A 27,848-nucleotide genomic window follows, 5' to 3' on the forward strand; every position below is an offset into this window, starting at 1 on the left:
TCCTCCTTCCTGTCTGGACACTCCTTAGTATCCTTTGCTGGCTCATTATGCACAAGTCATTGCCTAAGTGTGGGTGTTCTCCAAAGTTCTCTATTGAGGTTGGTCAACCCACTTGTCTAGCTCTATGATTAACTGCCCATGTCCCCATAGCGAGTGTGATTTGAATCTGAGCCTTTCTGATTTTAAGCCCAGCAATTCAGATACCACACTACATTCCCTCCTTGTGAGGCAGAGATCTTCATGCCTCTCCAAGGACTCGAGTAGGGCCTTCCACATGATAGGTACTTAATCAGTGTCTGATAAAATACACAGAGTCACTTCTGGTAAAACAGTTAAAAAACATTATGGCAACTCAAAACATATAACTATCACCCCAATGATCCAAAGTTTCCCTGTACTGCATACCAAAACCACTGACATTCAAATTCAAAATCAAACTCTTTCGTTAAAGCAAATTTAAAACAAATAAATTAAAATACTTTTCATAGTTTGGTCTGTTTCATTAACTGAATCAGAGTCCTTACAACAACCATTTTTGAGTACTTATTATGTGCCAAATACCAGATTGTATTAAATAAATATGCCTCCTACCACAAGCCCCTGATTTTTTTCATGATACTTGCCTCATATGTAACAAAGTCATCAAACTCATCAGGGCAGGCATGGGAATCTTCCTGGACATATCCAATGTCATACAACTGGCTCTCAGGATCTACAGGAAAAAGAATATAGCTTTTAGTCATTTCAGTTAAGCATATGTCTTTTGGTATGACACTTGTATTTCCTACTCAAATATCTCATCAAAGCACAGAGATGATACCTGGATTATTGAAGACTTCATCAATATAGCACAAACTTTGATAAATTCAACAAACATATATTAAGTACCAACTATGGACAAGCCACTGTGATAAAAACTGAAGATATAAAGACAAAATCTAGCAAATTACATTAAAATGGAAAAGTCTTGACTATATTAGCAATAAAAACTATTGTCTGAGGGACAGTCTCCCAGAGACAGACGCATTACCAACATGTTTGGCCACTAAGTTAGTAATTCTTTGGGAAAGTCAACCCTGAAATTGATAAAAATACAAAATGGCCCATGGGTCTATATGGTCATCTTTTGCCTACATAGTAATCACTTATTAAGAAAAGAGGAAAGTAATAAAAATGATAGTTTTTAGACTATCTATGAACATTTAATTGCTGGTGTTCTAAATGTGAAATCTTTGTCCAACAACTAACAAGCTGATATTTCACAAGAAGAATAAAATCACGACTGTATGGGCACTTTTACTATAAATGAAACCAGAAAAGCAGCTGGAGCTAAGAATGGTTCATAGATGCTCCTTGGAAAGGGGAAAAAAGGAGTAGGCAGAGTTGCTTTAGTATGGTCCCAAGGGAGAAAAGAGGATCTTTTAATCAAGATGACTACCTACCCAGGAGACAGGCTGTACAGCTCCCACATACTTACTCAAGAAAAAACTATGAAGTTCATATTAAATCAAGTAATGATCAATAAATCTAACGAGAAACAACAATAAAGTGACACCACAGAACTGCATAAAAAGTCACAGAGAAATCCTCAGACAATAAGAAGGAGGGTTCCTCAAGCAAAGGATGACCCAATGAGACCAAAAAAGGACATGTGTAGCAAGAGAGGAGGGATCCCCTGAGAAAACACAGGTTAGGGACCCTGAAAGCTCCAGAAAACAATCAGCACAGTATAGACTACTACTCAGACCCAGACAACCCAGGCCCAGGAGGTCAGAGGGTTCTGGAGATCCAGCATTCAGAAACTTAAAGATCCAAAGGGGCCAAATTCCACAAGGTGTGGTCAGTTCTGTTCTGAATTGAGGGGAAAGAGAAGGGAGGATAAAAGGAAGAATACACTAGTACAGAAAGCAGAAGGGGGAAATGCAATTCCTCATAAGTGGGTGCAGATGAACTTAACTCTTACCTGAAATGGACAAGAGAGTGTAATGTTAATGGGATAATAAGATCTTCCCCGCCCATTAATAGGCCTTACATGGAGCCCAGCGGGGGAGGGACTTGCCTAAGGAGGGGCTTGCTTGTAGGAAGGTTTCCACACCTTTTGGTACTAGGTTGATTAGCCACTGAATTACAAGGCTTGTTATGCCTTCTAGCTCTGAGAAGCATATATGTACTCTGAGTTGGTATTTTGCTTTGGGGGTTTGCTTATGAGAAGGACCATTTGATTCCCTGGTCGAAACTTTGGGTAGTCATACATTCAGACCCCCGACTTCTCAAATGTAAAAGCTCTCTCGTTGCAGTGGTATATGTAAAGTGTACAGCAATATTGCTTTGATTCAGACAGTCAGAGCCCTGTCTACTGGTCTTTATGCTAATTTCTCTGCTTGTATTTTCTGTTTGTATTTTCTTTGCTTATATTTTCTTTGACGTCTAGGGTACTGATTTTTCCCCTGAACTAGTGAGTGTAATTAAAGAAGACTGTTGACCTCTTAAAAGTTGCTTTCCTTTAAAAAAAGCAGATCCAAGAACCTGTGCTAGCAGGTCATCCTGGGTATGCTAGGGTACTTGCTGTTACAGAGGACTGAAACCACGAACCCATACACAAACAGTTTAATGTACAAATGTCAATCTCAACAGGGACCCAAGCTAGGAAGAGGGGATTGGGTTTGTTAAAGAGGGAGGATATCACTGGGAAGGACAAGGTGACAAGTAAAACAAACTTCTTGACCCCAAAAAGGAATTAGGATGGCAATTGGGAGAGAAAAGAAATTAGAAAAAGACAAGAACTAGAATATATGTGAGTGACTTGTATTACCTCTTAGACAACCGGGCAATCACTACAGTTAAATACTATTATACCTTAAGAAATGATAAAGAGATCATTTCAGAGAATCTTGGGTAGTATGAACTCTTTTTCTTTGAATTCATCAGTAGTTTGTATGTTATAATAATATTCCACTCCATTCACATGCCACAATTCATTCAGCCATTCACCAATCAACAGCAGAGGAAAGTGAGCAGAATCAGAAGATCTATGAAGGACAACAACAGCATAAAGGAAAACAACTTTAAACAACTACACGCCAGCACTTAACAGAGCATCACAGTACCTAGCATACAGTAGGCATTTAATACATATTTATTACTTGAATGACTGTCTGAATGAAAAAGACTTAAGACTTCTGAGTTAAGCAATAACCAAACCATGTCTCCAGTGGACTTATGATGAAGGATATTACCTACCTCCTGGCAAAGATGTGATAGGTGCTCAAACACACATTTTTATAATAGCCACTATATGGATTCATTTTTCTTAAGCATGATTATTTGTTTCAAGGGCTTTTTTTCTCTAGGTTAATTTTGGGGAGAAAGATGGGGTTAATAATAGTAATGCCTCACCCCCAAAAAGAGAGTCATTGTAGCATTATTAAGTGTATAGAGGGCAGAAGGAAGTACAGATAAATATGATAGTTTTGAAAATAGAATTATATGTGTGAGTATAAAACAAGCACATTAACTATATATGTATACGTAGTTATACACACATCTTTTAAAAAAATTTTAAAATAACAATTTCATATGTTTTCAGTGTTCTATAATCACCTCCACAAATCTTAGATTTTTTTCCCCTTCCTCTTCCTCGATCCTCCCTCCCTTCCCACTCCCTCCCCGAGACAGCTTGCAATCTTATATAGGTTCTACACATACATTCCTATTAAATACAATTTCACCACAGTCATGTTGAATAGAAGAATTAAAATGAATGGGAGAAATGAAAAAACAAAACATAACACAAAAGAAAATGGTCTGCTTCATTCTGCGATCACATTCCATATTTCTTTCTCTGAATGCACACATTTTTTTAAAGGAAGCAGTACGAAATGAGAGTTTCATAAAGAATCTTCTTTTTGTATTCTTTTGTGTATGAAAATATTTCTTTTCTGATGTTTAAATTTAGAATTTTTTAAAAAATTTGAAAAAATAGTGGCAAGAAATATTATTGTATGGGATATTTGGTAATCCTCTCTTAAAGTAGTCATGGTAAGCATGGACAAGGGGACCATTAATGGAAAAAAATGATGCAACTTCTACACCAAGTACCTACGGCAGAGATTTAAGAAGCAAAGAAATTCTATAAAAAGAATCCTGTAAAACAAGTTAGCATATATGTATATACATATATATTGATATTTGGGGACTTCAAAGAAAAGCTGGTTACAGAGGAGGATGTACTTAAAAAGTTAGAAAATATGGTTCAATATGCCCAAAGGGCTATAAAACTAAAAGGGGAAGGGGGGAAGACCTATTTGTACAAAAATACAAATAGCAGCTCTTTTTATTGTAGCAAAAAAATTGGAAATTGAGGGGATACCCATTAACTGGGGAATGGTTGAACAAGTTGTGTTACGTGATTGCAATGCAATACTATAGTGCTATAAAAATTGACAAGCAGAATGGTTTCAGAAAAACCTGGAAAGACTTACACAAACTGATGCAAAGTTAAGTGAGCAGAATCAGGAGAATGTTTTTGCATACAGAAACAGCAATATTGTACACTGAATAAATGAATGACTTAGGTATTCTCAGCAATACAATGATGCAAGACAATCCAAAAGGACTCATGATGAAGCATACTACCCACCTCTGGGGAAAGAACCGATGGAGTCTGAACGCACGCATGCCTTTCTGTTTTCCATAAAATGACTAATATGGAAATGTTTTACATCACTGCACATGTAGAACATATCACATTGCTTACTATCTAAAGGAGGGGGAAAGGGAGGGAGGAAGAGAATTAGGAACTCGAATTTTTTTTAAACACATGCTAGAAATTGTTTTTACATGAAATTAGGGAAAAAAGAAAATATGGTTCAAGATTAAGAAATCAAAGAACCAGAGGCTAGTACATTATTCAGAAGCCTCTTATCTATATATTATGAATATTTTCTTCAAGAAGTAAGCTGGTAGATACCAGACAAAGCAAATACCAAATAAAGTGATAATAATAAGAATGATTTTTTAAAAAGAAAATGCTTAATTGATGCTTTTGGTTATTATTGTTACTTCCCAATAATCAACTTTCCATTGAAATCTCTCATAAGAAAAACAGCTATATGAAACACAACATGACAGCAAATGCATCTGACACCCATAATTCGCCAACTCTCTACTGAGAGCAGGGAACTATCATTATTAGTCCTTTGGAACCAATATTTATTCTGAATTCTGACATACTTTAGCACTGTTTTTATCTACATTATTTACCTTATTTTCCATAACATTCTCTTAGTTTTGCTTTCTCCACTCTGCACACACATTCATATAAATCTCAAACTTCTCTAAATTCATCAGTAATTTGCATGTTACAATAATATTTCACTCCATTCATATGCCACAATTCATTCAGCCATTCACCAATCAACAGAAACACTCTTTTATCCATTTTTTGTTGTTGCCACAAACTACTATTAGGAATATTTTCATACATATTGACCTTTTTCTATCATTGTCCTCCTTGGGGTATGTAACAAGTTAGTGGGATCACGACGTCAAAGGGTATAAACAGTTTAGTAACTTTTCTCAAATAATCCTAATTTTTTCCCCAGAATGGCTAGACCAACTAACTGGAAGTTCCATAATGCCTGACTTCCCACAATTCCAACATTGATTATTTCCTTCTTTCATTATTAAATTGGAATGAGGTAAAACCTAAAGTTGTTTTAATTTGCATTTCTCTTATTCTTTGTTATTTGAAGAATTTTTTCATAAGTTTGTTGACAGTTTATATTTTTTCTTTTAAAAACTGATTGTTCATAAAAATTGATTATATCTTAACCAAAAGAAAATGCCTGTTTCCTGATATGAGAGTAGTTTCTGAAATAGTTGTCTATGTGCAGTCAGATCATTAATTGGTTGAGCAAGATTAAAAATTTATATCAATTTAGAAGAAATGCAGATAAGAAGACCCTGTGTACTTTTTTTAGATCAATCGCAAATGTTTACTAAATGCTTACCATATGCATAGAAATGGAGTAGAAAGCTGACTTTTTTTTAGATATCTAATATAAATTTTTGAGTTCCAAATTCCTGTGTGCTTTTAAAATGCTAAAATTTCATTTATTTAAAATAAACTAGTAATCCTCAAAAATGGGAAATGGATAACTCAATTCAATAAACATGTATTAAGTGCCCACTAAGGGCCAGGTACAGTACTGAGCATTAGGGATACAAAAAAAGGCAAAAGGTAGTTCCTGAACGCAAGGAATTTATAATTTAATGAGGGAGACAATATGCAAATATAAACAAAGCAAGCGATACACAGGATAAATAGGAAATAACTAACAAAGAGAAAGCACTGGAATCAGAAGATATGCATGTTCAAGGCTTCCTATAAGAGCTAGAATTTTAGCTGGGGCTTGAAGAAAGTTAGTGAGGTCAGTAGTTGGGGTGGAGGAAGGAGACCATTCCAGGCATGGAAACAGCCAGAGAATGCCTGGAGCTGAGAGATGAAGCGTCATATTCCAGGAATAGCAAGGAGGCCAGTGTCACTGGATCAAAGACGAAGCATTGGGGCATAAGGTATAAGAAGACTGGAAGGTGAGGGGACCAGATTATGAAAGGCTTTCAATATCAAATTGAGCATTTTGTATTTGCTCCTGGAGGCAACAGAAATCTACTGGAGTTTACTGGGGAGGGGGGAGGGGATGACACAATCTAACTTGCATTATAGGAAAGTCACTTTAGTGGCTGAATATAGAATGGACTGGAGTGGGGAGGAATCTGAGGAAGGTAGATCCACCAGCAGGCACGAGACAATGAGGGCCTGCACCAGAGTGGTGGCAGTGTCAGAGAGATGGAGTTTTATTTGAGAGATGTTACAAAAATGAGATTGACAGGCCTTGGCAAATGCTTGGATATGTGTGAGGGAGGCTGGGGGCTGGGGGAATGACAGATGGTGAGGAATCTAGGATTACTCCTAGGCTGCAAACCTGAGGGACTAGGAGAATGGTATTGTCCTTTTTAGTAATAGGGAAGGTAGAAGTGAGCAGACAGAATGCTGAGGGACAACTGGGTGGGACAGTGGAGAATCCGAGCACCAGACCTGGAGACAGAAGAACCTGAGTTCAAATTCAGCCCCAGACACTTGACACTAGCTGAGTGATCCCTGGTTAAGACACTTGACACTAGCTGAGTGATCCCTGGTTAAGTCACTTAACCCTGCTTGTCTCACCCCCTCCTCCCCCAAAAAATAGAGTGCTGGGTCTAGAGTCAGGAAGACTCATCTTCTTGAGTTCAAATCTGGCCTCAGACACCTACCAGCTGTGTGACCCCAATTGGGTAATGTCATTTAACCCGGTTTGCCTCAGTTCCTCATCTATAAAATGAGCTCTAGAAGGAAATGGAAAACCACTCTAGTATCTTCGACAAGAAAACCACAAATGGGGTCACCAATAGTTGGACATGACTGAACAGCAACAAGAGAGAGTAAGGATTTAGAGGGAAAGATAATGAGTTCTATTTTGGACATAATGAATTTAACATGTCTACAAGACAACCAGTTCACGATGTCTGGAAGGAGGCTGGAAATGCAAGATTGGAGGGGCAGGAAAGGAAGATTTCAGAGTCCTTAACACAAAGATGGTAATTAAATCCACGGGCGCTAATGATGATGGGGATGGGATTTGCACTGGACCTCTAAAAGGAAAAGATCATGTCATTGGGACCTGAATCCCAGATCTCTGTCATTTATCTGAGGCACCAGTCCTTACCAGTCAATAATCCTTTTAACTGCCCTTTCATTGTGGCCCCCAGTGTCTACATCTAGCCTACCCCAAGCTACCTGCTACCCCTAGATCCCATCTAGATCTTCCCACAGTCTTTCTATATAAAAGTGCCTATCTTGCCCCCATTAAATGGCTCAAATTCTTAAAATGTGGCCCTCTTATACTAGCGTCACAAATAGCACACTCACTAGGAACTTCATACATGCCAATTGGTGTTATGATAAACTACTTAAAGAAGGCTTGAGTGTTCCAGTCCTTTCGAGGCATACCCCAAACCCTTTGCCTTTGCATTTCAGGGTTTCTAAGACCCCTAGACCACAACACTGAGCTCACCAAATATACTCTGCAGCCTTTGATACTGTTCTCTTTAGGTTTTGGGGACACCATTCTCTCCTGGTTTTCCTCCTATCTGACCACTCTTCTGTCTTCTTTGCTAGATCTTCCTAATCATAGTCTCTAACTATAGGGGTCCCTTAAGATTCTGTCCTGGGTCATCCTCATCTTTTCTCCTCTTCCCTCTCCCCACATATCCATTCCTTGGCCAAATCTTGCCATTGCTACCTCCACACCTCTCTCCATCCAGAAACTTCTCTCCATTCACAGTCACTGCCTAAAGTTCAGGCTCTCATCACCTCTTACCACCTAACAAGTCTCTCTTCTTTCATGTCTCTCCCCACTCCAACCCATCCTCTCACACAGTAGCCAAAGTGATTTTCATTGAGGTCACATCTGACAATGTTACATCTTATTCAGTCAACTGCGATGCTTCCCTGTTGTCTCTAGGATAAAATATAAATTCCTCTGTTTTGCTTTTAAAGCCCTGTACAATCTAAACCCAATGATCCATCCAACCTTATTATACACCACTCCCTTTTTCACAGTCGTGGTCAAGTCAAATAAGTAGTTTCTCTACTTTTCACATGGCACTCCATCTCCTGTCTCTATGTTTTGAATGAGAGGTGTTTTTTCACCTCTGCCTCACAGAATCTCTCATTTCCTCCAAGATGTTCCTCAGGTGCCAGTTTACACATGAAGCCTTTCCTGATCTACTCATCTGTTAGTGTCGTCCCTCCCAAACTACCCTTTATTTATTTCATATTTATTCCGTATATACTTATCTATGTAAATACTGGCATTTTTGAGAGCAAGGATTGTTTTACTTTTTTGTCTTTGTATCCCCAAATCTATCTAACACAATTCTCAAGATACAGTAGTCCTTTAACAAATGCTTATTGATTGATTAAAAAGGAAGTGAGACTCAAGAAATAAAGGAAAATTTCCTGGACACAATCAAATACAAAGGAAATCTATTCTAGTAGGAACACAATTTTAAAAGCATTCAAGCATTTGATTTTCAAGATAACCTGAAGAGGTAAAAATACTGAAAGAATAGGAGGAATCATGGTTAATTAATTAATTAATTGGTATTTTTTTTAAGTGACAGAAAAGACACCAATAGTTAAAATAATTACTGACCTTCATGCCTACTTCCTAATTCTTGTAAAATCTTTATAAGAACGACCTACGTATCTATTGAGGTATCCTTGATGCAAATATGAGAAGAGAGAAGGCAGACTTTCACAAGGAATTATTTCTCCACAACAGCTTACATCCTCAGTCAAAAACAATGCATATAGGGGCAGTTAGGTGGCACAGTGAATAGAGCACTGGCCCTAGAGTCAGGAGGACCTGAGTTCAAATCTGTACTCAGACACTTGACACTCACTAGCTGTGTGACCTTGGGCAAGTCACCTAACCCCAATTGCTCTGCCTTCCCCCCTCCAAAAAAAAAAAAAAACCAACAAAACAACTCAATGCATATAATTATAAAAGTCTGCTGTTTATTATTTAATATAAAAAATGAATCTGATTGTGCAAAACAAAATAAAGGCTTAAAGGCACCAAAGTTTGCCCATGCATGTTAAGATCATACAAGGTTTATTAATAGGTAAAACACAAACTTTGTTCAACAATTCTCAGTTAACATTGAGGCATAAAATAGAGAAACATGCTCGCCAAAGTTGTTTACTATTGTCATGGAATATGTCTTGTACAAAGTACAAATGCAAAAAAGATTCCTTATAAATATTATGATTCTCCAGATGTTTATGTTAGTTCATGAGATGCTGATTTCCCTTTCCCTTCATCCTTACCCCTATTCTTGAATGTCCTCTATCTGGAGTCTTCCATGCCTAGACCTTCCAGATCAAAAACCTCCAGCTTCCCAGCTGAGTGGGTGCCTCCTACCTCTAAGACCAGAGAGGCAGGGAAACCAGTCAGATCTTCCTGAGACCTCATGCCTCCCTACAGAATACCTATGCTGCCTTGATACCAGAGCTGCCCTAGTACATAGAAAGTTGGAAATATCCCATTCATCACACTGATGAGAGCTTGGAGTCAAGTAAAGATATGCGAAGTCATAGAAGAAACCTCTTACAGAACCATTTTGCAGCCCTCCTTCTTCCATGATTGTAGAACATCATGCCCAAGGCTTTCTAGTTACAGCTCTGGTTGTATCCCTTATAGGTCTTAGTCTTAGCCCCAGTGTGATATTAATATGTCCTTTCAGTTTGGGAGGTGTTACTCTTGATTCCAGTGTGTTTGTGTCTAATTTGTGTATAGAATGGTGGTCAGCTACTATTCTTCTGTGGGAGGTAATTATACAGTCTTAGTACTCTTTATTTATTTTGTCTTCCCCTGAACGTTCCCCCTCCATGTTCCCCCTCCATGTTCACTTAAGCTACACAAAATCGCCAAATAAAAGGTCTTATTGCTCTCATCATTGACAGGCTCATCTAGTTCTTTTGTGAAACCCATCTAAGTCTCAGCAGGGGATCCCAATCTATGAGTCATGAGAAGCTGTCAAATGTCCTGCTGAAATTTCATATGTCTGTGGAATTTCTTTGTTCTATCTATCTAGTAATCCTACAAAAAAAAAAACAAAAGGAAATGAGGTTATTCTGGCAAGATCTGATCTTAAATAATAAACTTATCCAATTTCACAGTGTTCTACTCAGGAGCCAGAACTTTAATAACTTGTTCTAGAATTTTACTAGCAATTGGAATAAGTTCATTGGCCGATATTTTGAAGGCTCAACCTTCTTTCCTTTTCTGAAAACCAAAATGTTTACCCATCTCTTCTTGTAACATTTATTCTTCATGATTTTCAAAGATCACTGATAATAGTTCAGTAATCATGTCCATAAGTTCTTTTAGAATTCTGGTTCTGTTACTACCTATATGACCTTGGGAAAAAATCATACAACCTGTCTGGCTCTTGGATTATTTATCTGTTAAGGAGAAGGATGGAAGAATGAACTAAATTACTTAAAAGGTCTTTTCTAGTGTTAAAGTTTATGCTCTCAGTGGAAAGATCACTGGATGTGGAGTTAAAGAACCTAGGTTCAAATTCTGAACCTGTTACTTCTTACTTATTCAGCCTTGGAAAAGTTAAACCTCTCTGGGTTTCATTTCTTTCACCTATAAAATGAAGAGATTAAATTGGATGACCTCTAAGGTCCCTTCTAGCTCTAAATTTATGACACTTTGATCTTTAGTTACCTGTCTTCACCTTTAGTTTTTGTATATGTCCTTTAAAAGTCTGAGCTCAATGAATTTCCCTGGTAATCATGGTATCTTTTTAGATGTCATTTGCCCCCTTCTTCTCATCCCTCAATGGAATCATCTCAAAATGTGTCATAAAAATTTCATTCTTCCTCCTTATCCTTTCATTCCTCCCATCATTCTTCAATCAACTTTGTTTTTAAAGTCCTAGATCATAAGATTCTATGCACTGAATTGTTTGAAATTGACTCTTTTAAAGTGTAGGTTGTAAATCAAAATATATATATATATATATATAGTGTCTCCTTCCTTATAAATTACAAAATCTAGGATGGCATGGGTACTTCATTCCAAGTTTCCTTAATCAGTTAGTTTTTCTTTATTAGTTCTCTACCTTCTGAAAGATGAAATTATCAGCAGAGCATGTCAAAAACTTACCAAATGCTCTGCCAACAGCTGAGGGAGACCTCTAACATAGACCAAGGTATCCAAAGTTCCTGACCATAACTGCCTCTATGCTAGCTTTGTGATTTATAACAGGAACCAATTATCCATTTCTCCCTTCTAGTCTAGAACCTATAACGTAGATTCTACATTATATTTCCCACCATGACATCTCTTTTTTTTCCTGCCTTCTTTCATCATCAACCATATACTTTCCACTATGCTCTCTTCCTATAGCTAGGAAATTTCAACATAAGTAGTAAATATCTACATCAAACATAACATTACTCTTCTACTCTTTCTGGTCTTTTGATTTTAAATCCAGTGTTCTGCTACAGCACCCTATTTCTCATGTGGAATAAACGGAATATCATAGAACTGTAGGATAGTCCAAAAATCCCTCTCTGGTTTAGTAAACCTCTTCTGTGGCCAGCTGACTCGAGAACTCTGAGACATGTCTTTTTCTCCTACGTGGCACTTCTGCGCCTTGCCCTTTTCTAGAGACCTTCATGTGGAAGCATTAGCGTCCCACAGCTCTATTTTCTTTATCGTTTTTGTCACTGAAACAGAACCTGTCACCTCCCTCTAAAGTCAGGGCCCTTACCTACAATATCAGGTGTACAGGCAGTCTAGTGGCCATGGTACTGGAATGGCAAGTGCTAGGATCAGCAGGCACGCCCACAGCTTTGATGGGAGGTACCTCTCTGGGTCCTTTAATCTACAAAATGAGGAAGTTGTATTGATGACCTTCTAACTCCAAATATATGTTCCATAGTATTGATGTGAAAGTAGCAGGAGAAAGCTTCACCTCAAAGAAAAGTCATGTTATTTTCCTCCTTTTTTTAAATTTAATTGTATTTATGTTTTTTAATGTTCTACAACTTTCCTGCTTTTTTTGCAGAGGTGGGAGGTGGAAAGATTTCTATCCTGTCAGACTTCATTAATATTTTAGTTTTGTTGTACTGTTTTTTCCCTTTCTTTTTTATTCTTTGTTATAAAGGCAGGTTTTCTGGGTGGAGGAAAAGGGAGAGATCTATTAAGAAATGAAGTGACATAAAACAAATAAATACAATTGGTTTAAGAACATAACATCAAGAAACACTGGGAAAATTATGGGAGTTTTTTTTTTAAGGAAAACAACCCACTGAGTTCCTTTTAAACACGTCTACATAATATTATTCAGCAAGTATTTTGAGTGCCTACTTATATTCCCAATAGTCAATAAACAAGCATTTATTAAGAACTTACTATGTATCAGGCATCATGCTAAAGAATGAAAAAGACAAAACACATATAGTCCCTGCCTTCAAGGAATTCACATTCTAATGGGGGAGACAACAAGCAAAAAATCATATTTAAGATACATACAATGCAAATGGAAGGTAATTTCAAATGGAAGCCAGTAACAGTGGAGCAGATCACACCAAACACTGAAGGAAATGACCAGGTTCTTCCCCTCAAGAAGTCTGCATTATTATTCTGAAGACAAGACTTATACACAAGATTAGTGTCCAAATGTATGGGACATGTTAGGAATGTTTCAGAAATCTTTAAAAAGTTTATGAATGGTAATTGCTGGAAGAGTAATGCAGAGATCATGGAAGATGTGGAATCTGAGCCAGGCACAGAGAAAGAGAGAGAGGGAGAAAGGGAGGGAAGAGAAATCATGAACAGGATGTTAATTCAGTCATCAATAAATACAATCCAAGACATCAAGTTTGAAATCTGAACCACTGAATTTCACACCAGAAGACTGGAAATGAGAGAGTAAACGAACACTAAAATACTAAATAACAATAACGTAAGCAACAAAGAATGACAAGGTGTCTTCTCCGTCCTCCAAAAGGCCCTATTCTTTCTTCATATAGGTGAGGTATCTTTCACCATAAGGTTTCCCAACCAAATTCTGTGTAGCAAGAAAATCAGCTCTACATGTAAATTCTGGGCTTTTTTTTTCCTGATTTGATGGTATAATTCTGATTTATTTTTATCTGATAGCCTTGAAAGGAAAAAGTTCAACATGCCATTGAATTTGTTACAAAATTAAAGAAGCAAAACAAAACTTACAGGAAAAGCAAAGGGGGAAAAAAGTGGTTTATTTTATTTAACTGTTTTTAAATATTTGTATAAAATTACATGAAATACAGGCAAACTCTATATACGACTCTGTTCCAATCAACATTAATAAACATATTCATCCCTCTAAAGCTACTGGGCTTTCACTCAAGCTGTTCGGATACCCAGGGTCAGTAAGTGCCTAAGGCCAGCTTGGAATTCAGGTCCTCCTGACTCCAGGGCCAGAACTCAGTTCACTGCACCACCTATAGCCTATTTCCCTCAGAGTAACTCTAGATTTCTTCCAATCATCTCTGTTCCCACGGAGCCATCTGGCTCATTAGCAGCATTTCTCCTAAAGTCACTTTTTTATCGATCTAATTAACCACTTTAGGTAGGTTGTGCCTATAGTAAAAAACGTAAATCAACAATTTTCAGCTTTCAAATGTCAGTGTATATCATAACTACAAGACAGAAATAGGAAGGACAGACAGGACAACAGGAAAATTATACTGGAGGAAATGGACAATTCTTTTTCATTTTCTCCCTCAGGTTGACTGCCCATTTGCCACTAATTATTTAATAGAAGAAATTAAAAGACAACAAGAAGTATGACAACTGCTTTCTACTTTTCTATAAACCATGCTGTTACACTGTTGGAAAGCATGTCCAGGACAGGAATCCTCCACTCTCTGGTTACAGCATTCTCCCATTTCCATTCCTTTCACTTACTCTATGCTCACTGGCACTGTATTCACTGCCTACACTCACTGACATCGGAATAAATCTACTCTACAACACAAAAGGTATCACGAGTCAACAACCTTCTGCCACTGGTTTGATGAAGACAATTCAGGATTAGCCTCTGCCCTAAGATTTACTTATTTATTTTTTTAATTTTTATTTATTTTTTTTACAGCTATATATTTTTTTATTTTTAATGTTCTACAATCACAACCATAAAACTTAGATTTTTTTCCCCCCACCTACTCCTTAAAACCCCCCTCCCTCCCCAAGACAATACACAATTCTACACAGGATCTACACATACATTTATACTGAATACATTTTCACTATAGTCATGCTGTGTAGAAGAACTAAAATAAATGGGAGAAATCATATAACAAACCAAAACATAATACACACACACACACACACACACACACACACACACACACACACACACACACACACACAATGATCTGCTACATTCTGTGACTGAATTCCATAGTTCTTTCTCTGGATGTGGAAGACATTTTGCCTTACAAGACTATTGGGAATTTTTTTTTTTTACGTCCTTGCATTGCTATGAAGATCCAAGTCTACCAGAAAAAACTCTCGCACACTGTAGTCATTGCTGTGCACAAAGTTTTCCTGGTTCTGCTCCTTTCAGTCAGCATCAGTTCATATAAGTCTTTCCTGGCCTCTTTGAAGTCTTCCTGTTCATCATTTCTTATGGCGCAATAGTATTCCATTACATTCATTTACCATAATTTATTTAGCCATTCCCCAATTGATGGGCATCCCCTTGATGTCCAGTTTTTGGCAACTACAAAGAGTGCTGCTATAAATATTTTTGTACACGTGGGACCCTTTTCCTTTTTTATGATCTCTTTGGGATACAGTTCTAGAATCAATATTGCTGGGTCAAAGGATACGCATATTTTTGTAGCCCTTTGAGCATAGTTCCAAACTGCTCTCCAGAATGGTTGGATGAGCTCACAGCTCCACCAACAATGAATTAGTGTTCCAACTCTCCCACATTTATCATTTTCCTGTTCTGTCATGTTTGCCAGTCCAATAGGTGTGATGTGGTACCTCAGAGTTGTTTTGATTTCTCTGCCCTAAGATTTAAAGTTTTCTTTCCAGTTCTGTATTCTCTCCATAATACTACCTTCTTCTCATGCAATTTCACTGGCAAAATGTTCATAAATATTCTCAATGCATCACAAATATGGTTTTACGTTACATTCAATCAGAAGAACCTGAGTCCAATTAGACCAAATCTGGTGAGAATAAATTTGAATAATACTATCAGAATTCAATAGATTTTAAAGTCATTTCCTCATTACAACTCTAAAAGATAAACAGAGTAGGGACTGAGAAAGGCAGGGTAGGCAGTCACCTGGGACACTTCAGAAAGCACAGGTCTGACTATGTCACTCCCCTATTCATAAAACTCCAGAGGCTCCATTATTGTCTCCAGTATAAAATACAAGCCTCAATGTTTGACATTCAAAGTCCTCCATAATTTGGATCCAGACGACCTTTCCAAGCTACCTTTCCAAGGCAGCCATTACTAAAGCACCTCTCTTCCTCTTTTTAATAACCTTCTTCAAGCTCCTGTGGCTAATAAGAATAGTGTGTGGACACTATGTCCCATATTCTTTCTATTAAAACACACCAAATTATTACTTTAACTTAATAGTTACTACATGGATTAAGTTTGTTTGACAGTTTAATTCTTTCAAGTTACCCTAGGGTTTTCGTGTCATAATTAATCCTTGTTTTACTCCTGCTTCAAACCCCCCCCCAAAAAAACAAGAAAGAGAAGACAAGGGGGAAAAGGGACCATTATAAGAAAAGTCTTCCACATTTATAGCCTTTGCTATTTCCTCTTTAATTTACCTCCCAGTTATCTCCTTAGTAACATGATTCTTATTAACTAAGTTAAACACTAGGAGCCAGACTCAGGATCACATGACTGGATGAAATCACACAAGCAATTGCTACTGCCCTCTCATGCCAGAACACTGACAACATAAAGCTAGTATATACTTAAGTACTCACTCACCTTTAAAATTATTTGTAATATTGTATCTCCCCTCAAATCTAACTTATAATCTGCCAGTCTATAATTTCCTTATCTGAGAACTCTGAACAATAACAAAAACATCACTGATTTAAGACATTTTTTAACTGAACTCTCTTTAAACAGTATATCTAATGTCCCTCTAACCATTCTGCTAGAAGTACAGTAGTCAGCTCCTACCCTACAAAAACAGAACAAATCTATACATAGCACACTTCTATGATGTAATTGACCTGACTGCTTAGGCCATGTGCAAGATCAAGAGGCCACCAGGAGAAACTAACAAAGAAACTAACAATGATTGCGGAAATGACCGGAGGAGCCTTGGCAGGGACGAGTTTCGTGGTGACATATTCATCATTTTGTTTCCTAGTTCTATTAGTATTAAAAAAAAACAACAACAAAACCCTAGGAGTTTCAAGGTTTATTTTTGTTTTTCTAAAAGTTGCTATAGTAATCCAAGAATTTTTAAAAAATCTTTTGCCTTTTATTCATGAAAGTGATTTAAAGTTCAATGTAAAATGAATCACGTTTTTTTGTGTGTTTGCTGCAATAACATATTGTAAACACCATCCGTCCTCTGTATGCTAAAAACATTAGGTTTCAAAGTACTTTAATGTCCTCAGATGAAAGGAACTCTATCAATAGCTTCCCTTTCCACTGCACTAATTTTCCCCTCCTTTCTCCACCCTATAGTCAACTTTATTAATACTAAGTAGTTTTTCATTTTTTCCATAAAGATCATAGGCATTTTTTTAGTCAGCTCATTTCAGTTAAAAAACATTTTGAAGGCTAGGAATTATATTATACTTAAATATTTTCACGATTAGTCTTCCTTTAAAAATAATGTACAATCTTTACATGTAATTAGAAAATACAAAATACTATTAAGTGGAAAAAAAAAGTTAAAATCATGTACAATTCTGAATTTATATTGGCATTTTTAGATAGATAAGACTTTCTGCTATTCATTAATATCTGACTTTTTTCCAAATTGATCCAAATTCAGACCCTCACCCAAAGGTTCATTCATTCTTCCTAACTTGATAGCTAATGTTTTTCCATCAAAATCACCAATATGACTTCATCTAAAGAGCACCTTTATTAAGAGACTTTATGGTTCCCCTTCTATTCCTAAGGATTATGACACAAATTCTGAAAATACTTTTATACCCTACTTCAAAAGATTTTCTCTCTAGTTAAGTCAAACATAACTGAGAAAATGAAGTCTTCTAAGCCAGATCTTTTATTTGTTTGCTCTATAAAAATAAGCCACACATCAGTCTTCGTAAAGCTGACCTGGGTGTAAGGAGACAGCAATCACCTTTTCATGGAGAAAAATAATGCACCAGTCTAAAATTAGATTTGTGTTTCTTTTTCAAGGGACTTGGGATTCCCCTCCTTTCTGTACTTTCTCCAACCTTAGCTCTAGAGCTGAGGGGAATTTGGGGACTATCCAGTCCAACCACCTCATTTTATAAAGAACCTGAGTACCAAACAGAGTAAGTGGAATGCCCAGATCACGAGGGAATAAGCAGAGCTAAGGCTCAAAACCTAAATCCTCTGACTCCAAATCCAACACCCCCACCAAGCTTACCTTGGCTGACCAGGAATGGGGATGATGTATGTTCATTCACAGTAGGAAGTTGTGTGGAACCCCCTCCTAACTCTAGGATTTTTCTGAAAAGGACAAATTGACCTCTTTTCCTAAGTACTCTGATCACTCTGAGCCACTATAGACACATTCCTGAATGGGGTTTACTTTTACCACCTAGGATGCTGCCCTCCTATAACCAGAACTAATTCAAATTTCTATAATGCTTTAAGGTTTACAAATTACTTTCAATGTAACCATTCCATGAATTAGGTGGTAAGTATTATTATTATAATTTTAAAGACAAGTAAAGTTAAATCCTGACTTTTTTTTCAAGTTAGTCTAGATCTAGACCCTCACCCATAGGCATGCCATCCCTCTGACTTTGCTGCTGTTTGTTTACCAGTCAGGTAATTAACGTTAATTGCTTTGCCAGTGTTCATGTAACTAGTAAGGAAGGAATCAAGTTCAGATCTTTTCCAGACCCAGTTCTTGAACCTATCAGCTAAGCTCACTGTAAATATTCCCACATAAACTATTAGAATTAAGCAAAATGATATAAGTGTACACAAAAGAGGATAATTTATCTTGCCCAACATTTTTATACTCTAACAATTCCCTGTCTTATGAGGTTAACAGATACAAGAAAATAATTAATAGATTAACTCAAATCTTCAAAACATGACCATCAAGCAAACAGTGGCTTTCCGAATAAATAAATGATTACAAAATCAGAGAGAGAAAATTGGTGAGTCAATGTCCACACTGAAAAGCAGATTGGGGATAGAAGGCTAGGAGCAAAGGAATAAAAGATGAAACCACAGGTAACTAGAGGTCTGGGGTATTTAGGAGACTTCAAAGAGAGGGGAAGGTGACAAAGTACTGCAAAAAGAGTATGGGGGCATGGGCAATGGCTAGAGTGCTAAAGGTGGTTGAGAATGGTGCTGAGGCTAGTGTGAACTGGAGGGAAGGGGGGCAGTGAGATTTAGCCCCAGAAAAGACTTTACACATGGTTCCTGAAAGATGGAGACATGTGACAGAAAGAGAAGACATGTTACAGGATGTAATATAATTAGAAATATGGTTTTAAAACTAACCTCCATTGCTGATAGCTGTAATCCCTCGATAAAAATCTTCAAAACTGATGATACCAAGTCCACTGGGATCCAGATATTTAGTCAAATCTTTCACCTGCAATTACAAAAATGAGAACTATAGCTTAACCAAAATATTTTCATTTGAAAAGCTATGCATGACACAAACAGCAAAGTTACAAAAGAGGAAATATATACTGTCACTAATCACATGAAAAGATTTCAAACTTTCTAAGTCTAATTAATGAAGTAGAAATCAAGAAAATTTATACTACCTTACAACTATTACATCAAAAAATATAAAAAATGGTCAAGTCCAATGTTGGCAGGACTGTGGAAAACAGGAGTACGACTGACAGGATTTCAAATTAGTGCAAATATTTTGAAGAGTAACATGTTTCCTTGTAGTAAGTAATAAAACTGATGACAGATGACAGGATCACAGATGAAGAATTTGAAGGGACTTCAGAAGTCATCTAATTTAACCTCTTCAATTTAAAGATGAAAAAACTGAGGCCCATAGAGATTAAGTGACTTGTCCAAAGCCCCACAGGTAGGAAGCTTCAGAGATGGTATTCAAATCCAGGTCCTCTGACTCCAGAGCCAGTAGTCTTTCCACTGTATGAAGCTCACTACTAGGACTCTATACCAAAAACATCATGAGGAAAGAAAAAAGATCTCTCTATATAGAAATATTCATAACTGCTTTGTATTAATAAAAAATTAGGGATAATCTAAACAACTGGAAAATGACTAAATAAATCATCATATTTGTATAATGGAGTGTAATATCTGACATGATAAATATGAAATAAACAAGTAAACACTGGAAAACTTATATGAGATGATATAAAATGAAATCAGTAATACATGATAAAAAATGAGAACTTTTTTTTAAAGGAAAGAAGAAATAAAAAAGGAAGGAAAAATAAGGGAAGAGGTAATGAAAGGAACAAAAAAGAAAGAAAAGGCTTAAATGTGGCAGAACAAAAATATCTTATCTGCTTATTTGCTGTCTGTTTATTATTTTGGTTTTGCCCTATTAAAAGTTAGGGGGCTTGGGAAAGATTTTAATAAAAGATTTTTTACTAAAGATTTTTTATCTTTGTTTTTGTTGACAAGTTTATAATGAAAAAACACTTTAAATAGATATATATTATGTATCTGAATATTTTATACAAAAATAATAAACTGATTTCTAAAATGTATAGTTTTGTTTTGAATGAAAAGATAATAAACTTCTCTTTTGAACAGAGAAACAAAGTTAGAAGGAAGAAGCCAGGCGTGCTACAATATAGAATCTGGAAAAAATAAGTTCTATGGAGGTAAGAACTGTGGCTTATTCTTCTTCCTATTCCACAATATCTAGCATTATTATCTTACATGTAACAGACACTCACACAGCGGTAGAAATATGCTTTCTGGGACTTTGGGGAAAAGAAATTGGCTAGAGACTCTTAAATAAATGACAAACCAAATTTCTAGAGGGGAAGAATAAAACTTTTGAAGTTTTACTAGTTACAGCAACTCTAGTTCATAGATTATGAGTGGTATAAATTCATTATACAATAGGTTTAAACATTATGCCTATCATCACAACTAACAAGAAAATGTATCTTGATCCTTGATAAACTCACATTCTCTGAAAAGTTTGTTCCATGAAATCTCAAAAGTTTATATTCATTTTTTATTTTGACATAGACCATCTTTATATAAGAAGCAAGTAAATAAGTCTTTTAAATAGAGAATTAATAAAATGGAAAAGTTAAAAAGGTTTTAAAAAATCATCTAACACTAATATAAAGTGAAATGAACAGAACCAGAAGAACAATTTACACCATAAAAGGAATACTGCAAAGATAACCAATTTTGAAAGATTTGATAACTCTGATCAACAAAATGACCCACCACAATTCCAAAGGACTCATGATAAAACATGCTATCCACTTTCAGGTAGGGAACTAATGAACTCAAGAGTGCCAACTGAAGAATATTTTTTTCTTTCTTTCTTTAAAAAAAAAAGATTAATGCATAACTCTGCTTTGCATGACTATACATATTTGTAATGAGTTTTGTTTTTCTTGCTTTCATTATGAGTGAGAAATGAGGTAAAGGGAGGGAGAGAATTTGGAACTGAAAAAAAGTCTGTGCTTTTAAAAAAAATTTAAAACAAAGAAAGGGGTACGAGGAATCATCTAATTCAATCCTCTCATTTTACAGACGTGAAAATTGATCTGGAGAGAGAAAAATTAATTGACCAATGCAACACAGTCATCTCCAGAAATTAGATCAACACCTGCGTTTCCTGATTCTTGGTCCAGTTCCTTATATTGTGCAGTTTAGATTAAGATAAAGATTTTCTTCTTCAGAACAATGATACATTTATATTTTTAAAAGCACTTTTCCACTTCATGTAGTTTAGAAACTTTTAGGTTCTAGGAACACAAAATTTGTTAGGATCTCATTTTTACATTTTGGTCACAAGTCATTTCCAAAGTTACAGAACAATACACAATTAGTGTATTAACTGAAAGACTACAAATGTATTTGGTCTTATCAGGCTAACCAGTGATTATAGCAAATATTGAGTTGAAATAAAAGAAAAAAACTTTATAATGCTTCCTTTTATTTACACACACCTTACATATATAATGTAAAAAGTGTAATATTACTTACCACTAAGTTTAGCACTCCATCATACTGCAAGAAAGGGGGTTGGGACATGGGGATGGAGGGGAGGATGAATGAAAAGGGTATGCTAAGCATGAAAACATCCTAGAAATAAATCCCTTCAGGTTTTTACTATAGGCTATCAGACTGCAAACTCCTACTCCACTCTGATCTGATTTCCTTTTAAAGTATTACACATTCCTATGGTGGGGCTATAAGAGCAAAAGAAACTTTGAGACGACATAATCAGAGGATAACTGTGGCACCCTGAGCAAGTTATTTTCTCTCTCTAGTTCAGTTTCCTCTTCTGTAAAGTGAGAGGATGAATTAAATTTTTTTTGTGTGGTTTTTAAATTTTTTTAATCTATTTTTTCAAGCACAATTTTTAAATTCTTATTTCATTTCTAAATTCTCTTTCTATAACTCTTCTCTCACCCACTAAGAAGGCAAGCAAACCAAAAAAACCTGGGTTTTTAAAAAAAAATATTTAAATTTATTTAAACAAAAGAGGGAGTAACCACAAAAGAAAGACACAAAAATCTTCTTAAATCCAAAGTTGTTTTTTTTTCCTATGTATCTATTGCTAATTAAGTGGCAGATTACTCACAATTAAGTTGTAGAATCCTACAATAATTTATGTGTATTTGTAACCAAGATATCAGAGATCACCTAATGCAATCTTCTCATTTTATAGATGAGGAAACTAAGGGTCAGATCAATGAAGTGATTTGTCTAAGATCTACAGATTTTATAGGGTTATAGATTTTAAAAGAGACCTTGGGTGCAGCTAGGTAGTACAAGTGAATACAGCACCAGTCCTGGAGTCAGGAGGACTTAAGTTCAAATCTGACCTCAGACACTTGACACTTACTAGCTGTATGACCCTGGGTAAGTCATTTAGTCCAACTGCCTCACCAAAACAGAGAGAGAGAGACAGAGACAGAGAGACAGAGAGACACTTCGATGGTAATCTAGTCTAACCTGCTACATCATTTCTTATGAAGGAGGAAATGCTACTTATCTTTCTATTTAAAATTCAAATCTCTCTCTTCTATACTCAAAGACCTACTAGTCATTTTATCTTACCTCCCTTATAATCTTCCTTAGCTAATTATTAGGAATCCTATTTTTTAAAAAAGTTTTTAAACAAAACAACAAAGTACAAATAAGGGCAGAAGATCACATGCAGTTCACTTGTGAAAGATATTTGAGATTGCAGGGCTCTGTTTTAAATTAATGAGTTTCTATAACTGCAGCAGCCTAGCAACTGCTATGAAGATGAATATTTGGAGGTTAAGTCTATGTATGCAGAAATACAAGAATTTTAGCAAGACTAGTATTTTTTACAGAAAATGAATCACAGAAAGAAAAAAATCAAGGATACTAAAGCATCTATCACATAAATGCTATTTTCTACAAATGAGTTGACAAAAGTCTTCCAGACAGTCAGTCAATCAGCATTAAGTGCCTATGTTCTAAGCACTGTGCAAAGCACTAGAGATCAATGGGAAAAAAAATAAAAGAGTTCCTGTGATCAAGGAGATCACCATCTAATGGGGTAAATAACACATAAACAACTATGTACAAAAAAAGATATATATGTATATATATACAATAAACTGGAGGACAGTCTCAGAGGGAAGGTATTACAATTAAAAAAGAACCGTGTCATTTCACACTTTAAACAAGACTGGAATAATATTTTGATTACCTATCTAACAGACAAAGAATGAGACTGTATATTTAACATCCCTTCAATAACAGGTCCTTCCTACCACATAAGGAATTTAAAGTATATGCAAAACCACTTTCAGTGATATGGTAAAAGACAACTGAGTTCTATGCCTGTAAGAATCCAAAGTCACAGAATTCCTTTCAGCTAATCTTTTCAGATCATTATGCTTCTGGATAAAGCCAGGCAACAGAAGATGAATCTCCTATTATTCAATAATAATATAACATAATCGCAAATCATGCTCAATTGAATTATGACAAAATTTTCCTATTGAACATTTTTTATAAAAAGATTTCAAACAAATAATATATTGTCAGTAATTATAGAAAATCTTATGGATCGAGTTCATATGGTAAAAACAAAAGCTTTTCACTAAAAAAAGCAGGGTAAGTTGCCAAAGTAATAGTTTTGAATGTCAATGAGAAACAAAAGACAATATACTTATGTGGCATGGTGCATGAACCATCAGACTTGGAATCAGGAACTTGAATTTGAAACCCAGATAAACACTTACTTAGCTGTGTGAGTCTGAACAAGTTAATGAACCTCTCAATCCCTAGTTCCTCATTTGAATGATGAGGATGATACTTTATAAAGTTGTTGTAGTGATCAAATGAGATTAAATAGATATGGATAGATGTATATGTACATATATACATATAAACATACATATATAAGGTACTTTGAAGACATTAAAACATTACATAATACAATTATTAATGTTTTTCCTACTTTTTCTTTTCATTAATAAAGGGGAAAGAATATAGTCATTAAGTGTCTTACATTACATGAAAGGTTCATAAAGCATTCAATTCTTTACTACTTATATTTTGTAAGACCTGCATTTCTACCAAAATATTATATAAAAATAGAATTTTACTATACTTTGTCTATGAAGCAGTTTTCTCACAATGACTAAAATAGGACCATTCAGTATTAAAGAAAAAAGCTGGGCCTTAAAGAATTTTGTTAACATTCGAAAATAACTCTAACTACTGATTCCTCTCTCAGAATCTCTCTCTTTCTTCAGAATTAATTGCTAAATAGAACATATAACAGATGAATAAAACCAATGGAACTACAGAACAATTTATCTCTAGTTGTTGAATTTAGTATATGTTGTGTCCTACTGTGTATGATTTTACAACTTTACCCACCACTCATTATTTACCCCCAAGTAACTGAACTGCTTTTGGCACTAAAACTCACAATTTAGAGAACCAGTCAGCCTTAAAAAACAATTACAATGAAGGACACATAACTGAAACCTCTAATCACTTTCATCTTCCTCAATGAAATACTCTCTTATTGAATGAAAAACCCTTTTGACATAGTTGGATTGGGTAGGAAATTGCTACGAATCATTTTCAAGCTATTTAAAAATGGTCAAAAACTAGATATTTTAGTGGTCAAAACTAGATATTTTAGTGATCAAAAACTAGATATTTAAAGAAATAAGCTACTATTGATCTTATTTTACACATCACCATAATTTCTCCATTCCCTTTCCTTTTCCATAGAGCCATTTCATATGATAAATTTTTTTTTAAAACAGCACAACTGATCAATACTTCAAAAAAGTCTGAAATATGTGCAATGTGCAACAACTGGAGCCCTCCTAATTCCACAAAAGAATGGGGTGCGAGTGTCTTATCTCTTCTTTCAAGTCATACTTGTTTCTTATAATTTTGCAACATTAAATTTTAACTTTTTTGCATGTGGCTATTCTTTTCATACACTACCACATTGTTGTAGCTTTGCATAAATCTATGTAGGTCGTTCCCTGTTTTTCTGTATTCATGATTTCTTACAGAAAAGTACTTACATTCATGTATCACAATTTGTTCAGTCATTCCCCAAGTGACGGGCTTTATGCAACTCTTTTATACCACAAAAAGAGCTACCAGAAACATTTTGGTGCATATGGGAATTTTCTTCTTATCATTTGGAAAATAAGCCTAGAATCAGCATGAGTAAGGTCAAAGAGAATGAATTAATGTAATTCATAATTACCTTATTTACATAATTCCAAGTCATGTAAATCATCAGCAAAAAGGGACAGTTCATCTCCTCTATATCTATCTTTGTGCCTTTAATTTCTTTCTCTGTATCACTTATTGCTAACATTTCCAAAGCACTACCAAATAATAGGGATAATGAGCAACCTTTACTCTGATGTTTACTGGGAAAAGTTCTTGTAAAACAAAATTCACCCCATTACATATGATCCTCTTTTGCACTTATTTTTGGTTTATTGGCTTTCTGATTTTTAAATGCAAATTCAGTTCATTAATCTTCTCTTTTTTCTATATTACAAAGCTAAATTTCAGAAATTCTAATGTGTTGTTTTATCATCATTTTCTTTTTATAATTACTGTTTCTATAACTTTGTTCTTTGATCCACTCATTATTTAGGATTTCATTGTTAAGTCTTCATTTGAGTCTCTGTCTTTTGTGTTCCCTGAACTGATGACTATTTTTATTGTGTCACGGTCTGTAAAGAATGTATTTACTATTTCTGCCTTTTAGTATCTGTTTACTATATTTCTATGCACTAAATCATGGTCAGTTTTTCAAATAAAAATTCTATGTAGTGCTGAGAAATATATCTATTCTTTAGTAAACTTATTCCAGTAGATACTATAAATCTTTTAACTTTAGTTTTTCCAGCAATTTGTTAAGTTCATATTTTCTCTTTTGTTTAACTTTCCGTTAGATTTATCCAAAACTGAGGGAGGGACACTGAAATCCTTGCCACTATTGTATTACTGTCCATGTATTCTTATAGTTTAATTTTTCCTTTACGAATTTAGGTAGCAAGGCATTTGGAGTACATAAGTTTTAATATTGATATTGCTTTATTGTCTTCATTTGTTCAACATCATACAGGTTCTTTATAACTTTTTTTGCTGTGAATGTTTTTGCTTTGTCTGATAGTATGATAACTCCTATTTTTTTTGGATTGATATGATGTATGACAGTTTTTTTCAGCCTCTCATTTTTATGTATGTATGTCTCTTTTTTTAATGCGTTTCTTGTAATCAACATATTGTAGGGTTTTGTTTTCTTATCCAATCTGTCATTCGTTTTCATTTTGCTAAATTGTCTAATCTATTTAAATTTAAAGTTATCAGTTAAAGCTTCTCTTTTCCTCCACTTGTCTATAAAACTGCTTTTCCTCAAAATTAGAATTTTTTCTTTCTTTGTAAATGCAGTATCTTCAGTTTTTCTAGCTTAATCTACTTTAACGCAACTCCATTCCCACTGGCTCTCTTTCTTTCACCTTACCACTTTCCCTAAATTTAGTATTATATAACTTATTGGCTCCTTTTTCTTTCTTCCTCTTATCTAGTTATTTAATTCTTCCTCTCATTATCATTCTTCTGTCAGTCTAGTAAAAACCCCTTTCTTCTCCTCCAATTTGTTTTGCTTATTAGTTTTTAAATTTTCATTTTTCTGCATTTTTTCTATAAAGTATTCCTTTTCTCATTCTTGTCATTATTTATCTACTTTATCTGCCAATTCTAGACTTTTATTCTTTGATTCATGGCCCTCATATTTATTTAGTCTTTCCTGAGTCTTTACATTCCTTATGAAATTAAATTTTTTAAAATATTTTTTATTTATTTATTTTCAGTGTTCCACAATCACTACCATACAACCTAGATTATTTCTTTCCCTCCCTCCCCCCACTTCCCCCCTTTCTCCCTGAAATGGCATACAATTTTATACAGGTTCTACACATACATTCTTATTAAATACATTTTCATCATAGTCATATATTGTATAGAAGAATTCAAATGAATGGGAGATATCATATAACAAACCAAAACGTAATACAAAAGAAAATTATCTGCTACAATCTGTGATCGAATTCCATAGTTGTTTCTCTGGATTGAAATTAAATTTTTAACATAGCTATTTTGAGTTTCCCTCTTCTTAACAGTTTCTGTTGTGGCTCATTTTAAGGAAAAAAAGGAAAAAAAAGAAAAATGTCCCACAGTAGCATTTTTTTTAATATTCTTGCTTGTGCAATTCCTTATTATCCTTTGCCCTCCCAGGGGTATTTTTTCCACCATGTGCCTTGAAATCTTCTTTC

General features: G+C 35.2%; 1 protein-coding gene across 3 annotated transcripts in view; it reads right to left on the minus strand.

The window, feature by feature from the left end:
• RAB11FIP3 (RAB11 family interacting protein 3) overlaps positions 1 to 27,848 on the minus strand; it is a 153,915-nt gene that overhangs the window by 81,503 nt on the left and 44,564 nt on the right. For all 3 annotated transcript variants that reach the window (XM_072601714.1, XM_072601706.1, XM_072601720.1), the window contains exons 2-3: positions 19,348 to 19,441; positions 624 to 712 (exon numbers count right to left, since the gene is read on the minus strand). In XM_072601714.1, coding sequence (XP_072457815.1) covers positions 624 to 712; positions 19,348 to 19,441 — 183 coding nt within the window. The remainder of the gene's footprint in view (positions 1 to 623; positions 713 to 19,347; positions 19,442 to 27,848) is intronic.

The sequence above is a fragment of the Notamacropus eugenii genome, chromosome 1 (genome assembly GCF_028372415.1).
Source record: "Notamacropus eugenii isolate mMacEug1 chromosome 1, mMacEug1.pri_v2, whole genome shotgun sequence".
In the NCBI taxonomy this organism is placed as follows: domain Eukaryota; kingdom Metazoa; phylum Chordata; class Mammalia; order Diprotodontia; family Macropodidae; genus Notamacropus; species Notamacropus eugenii.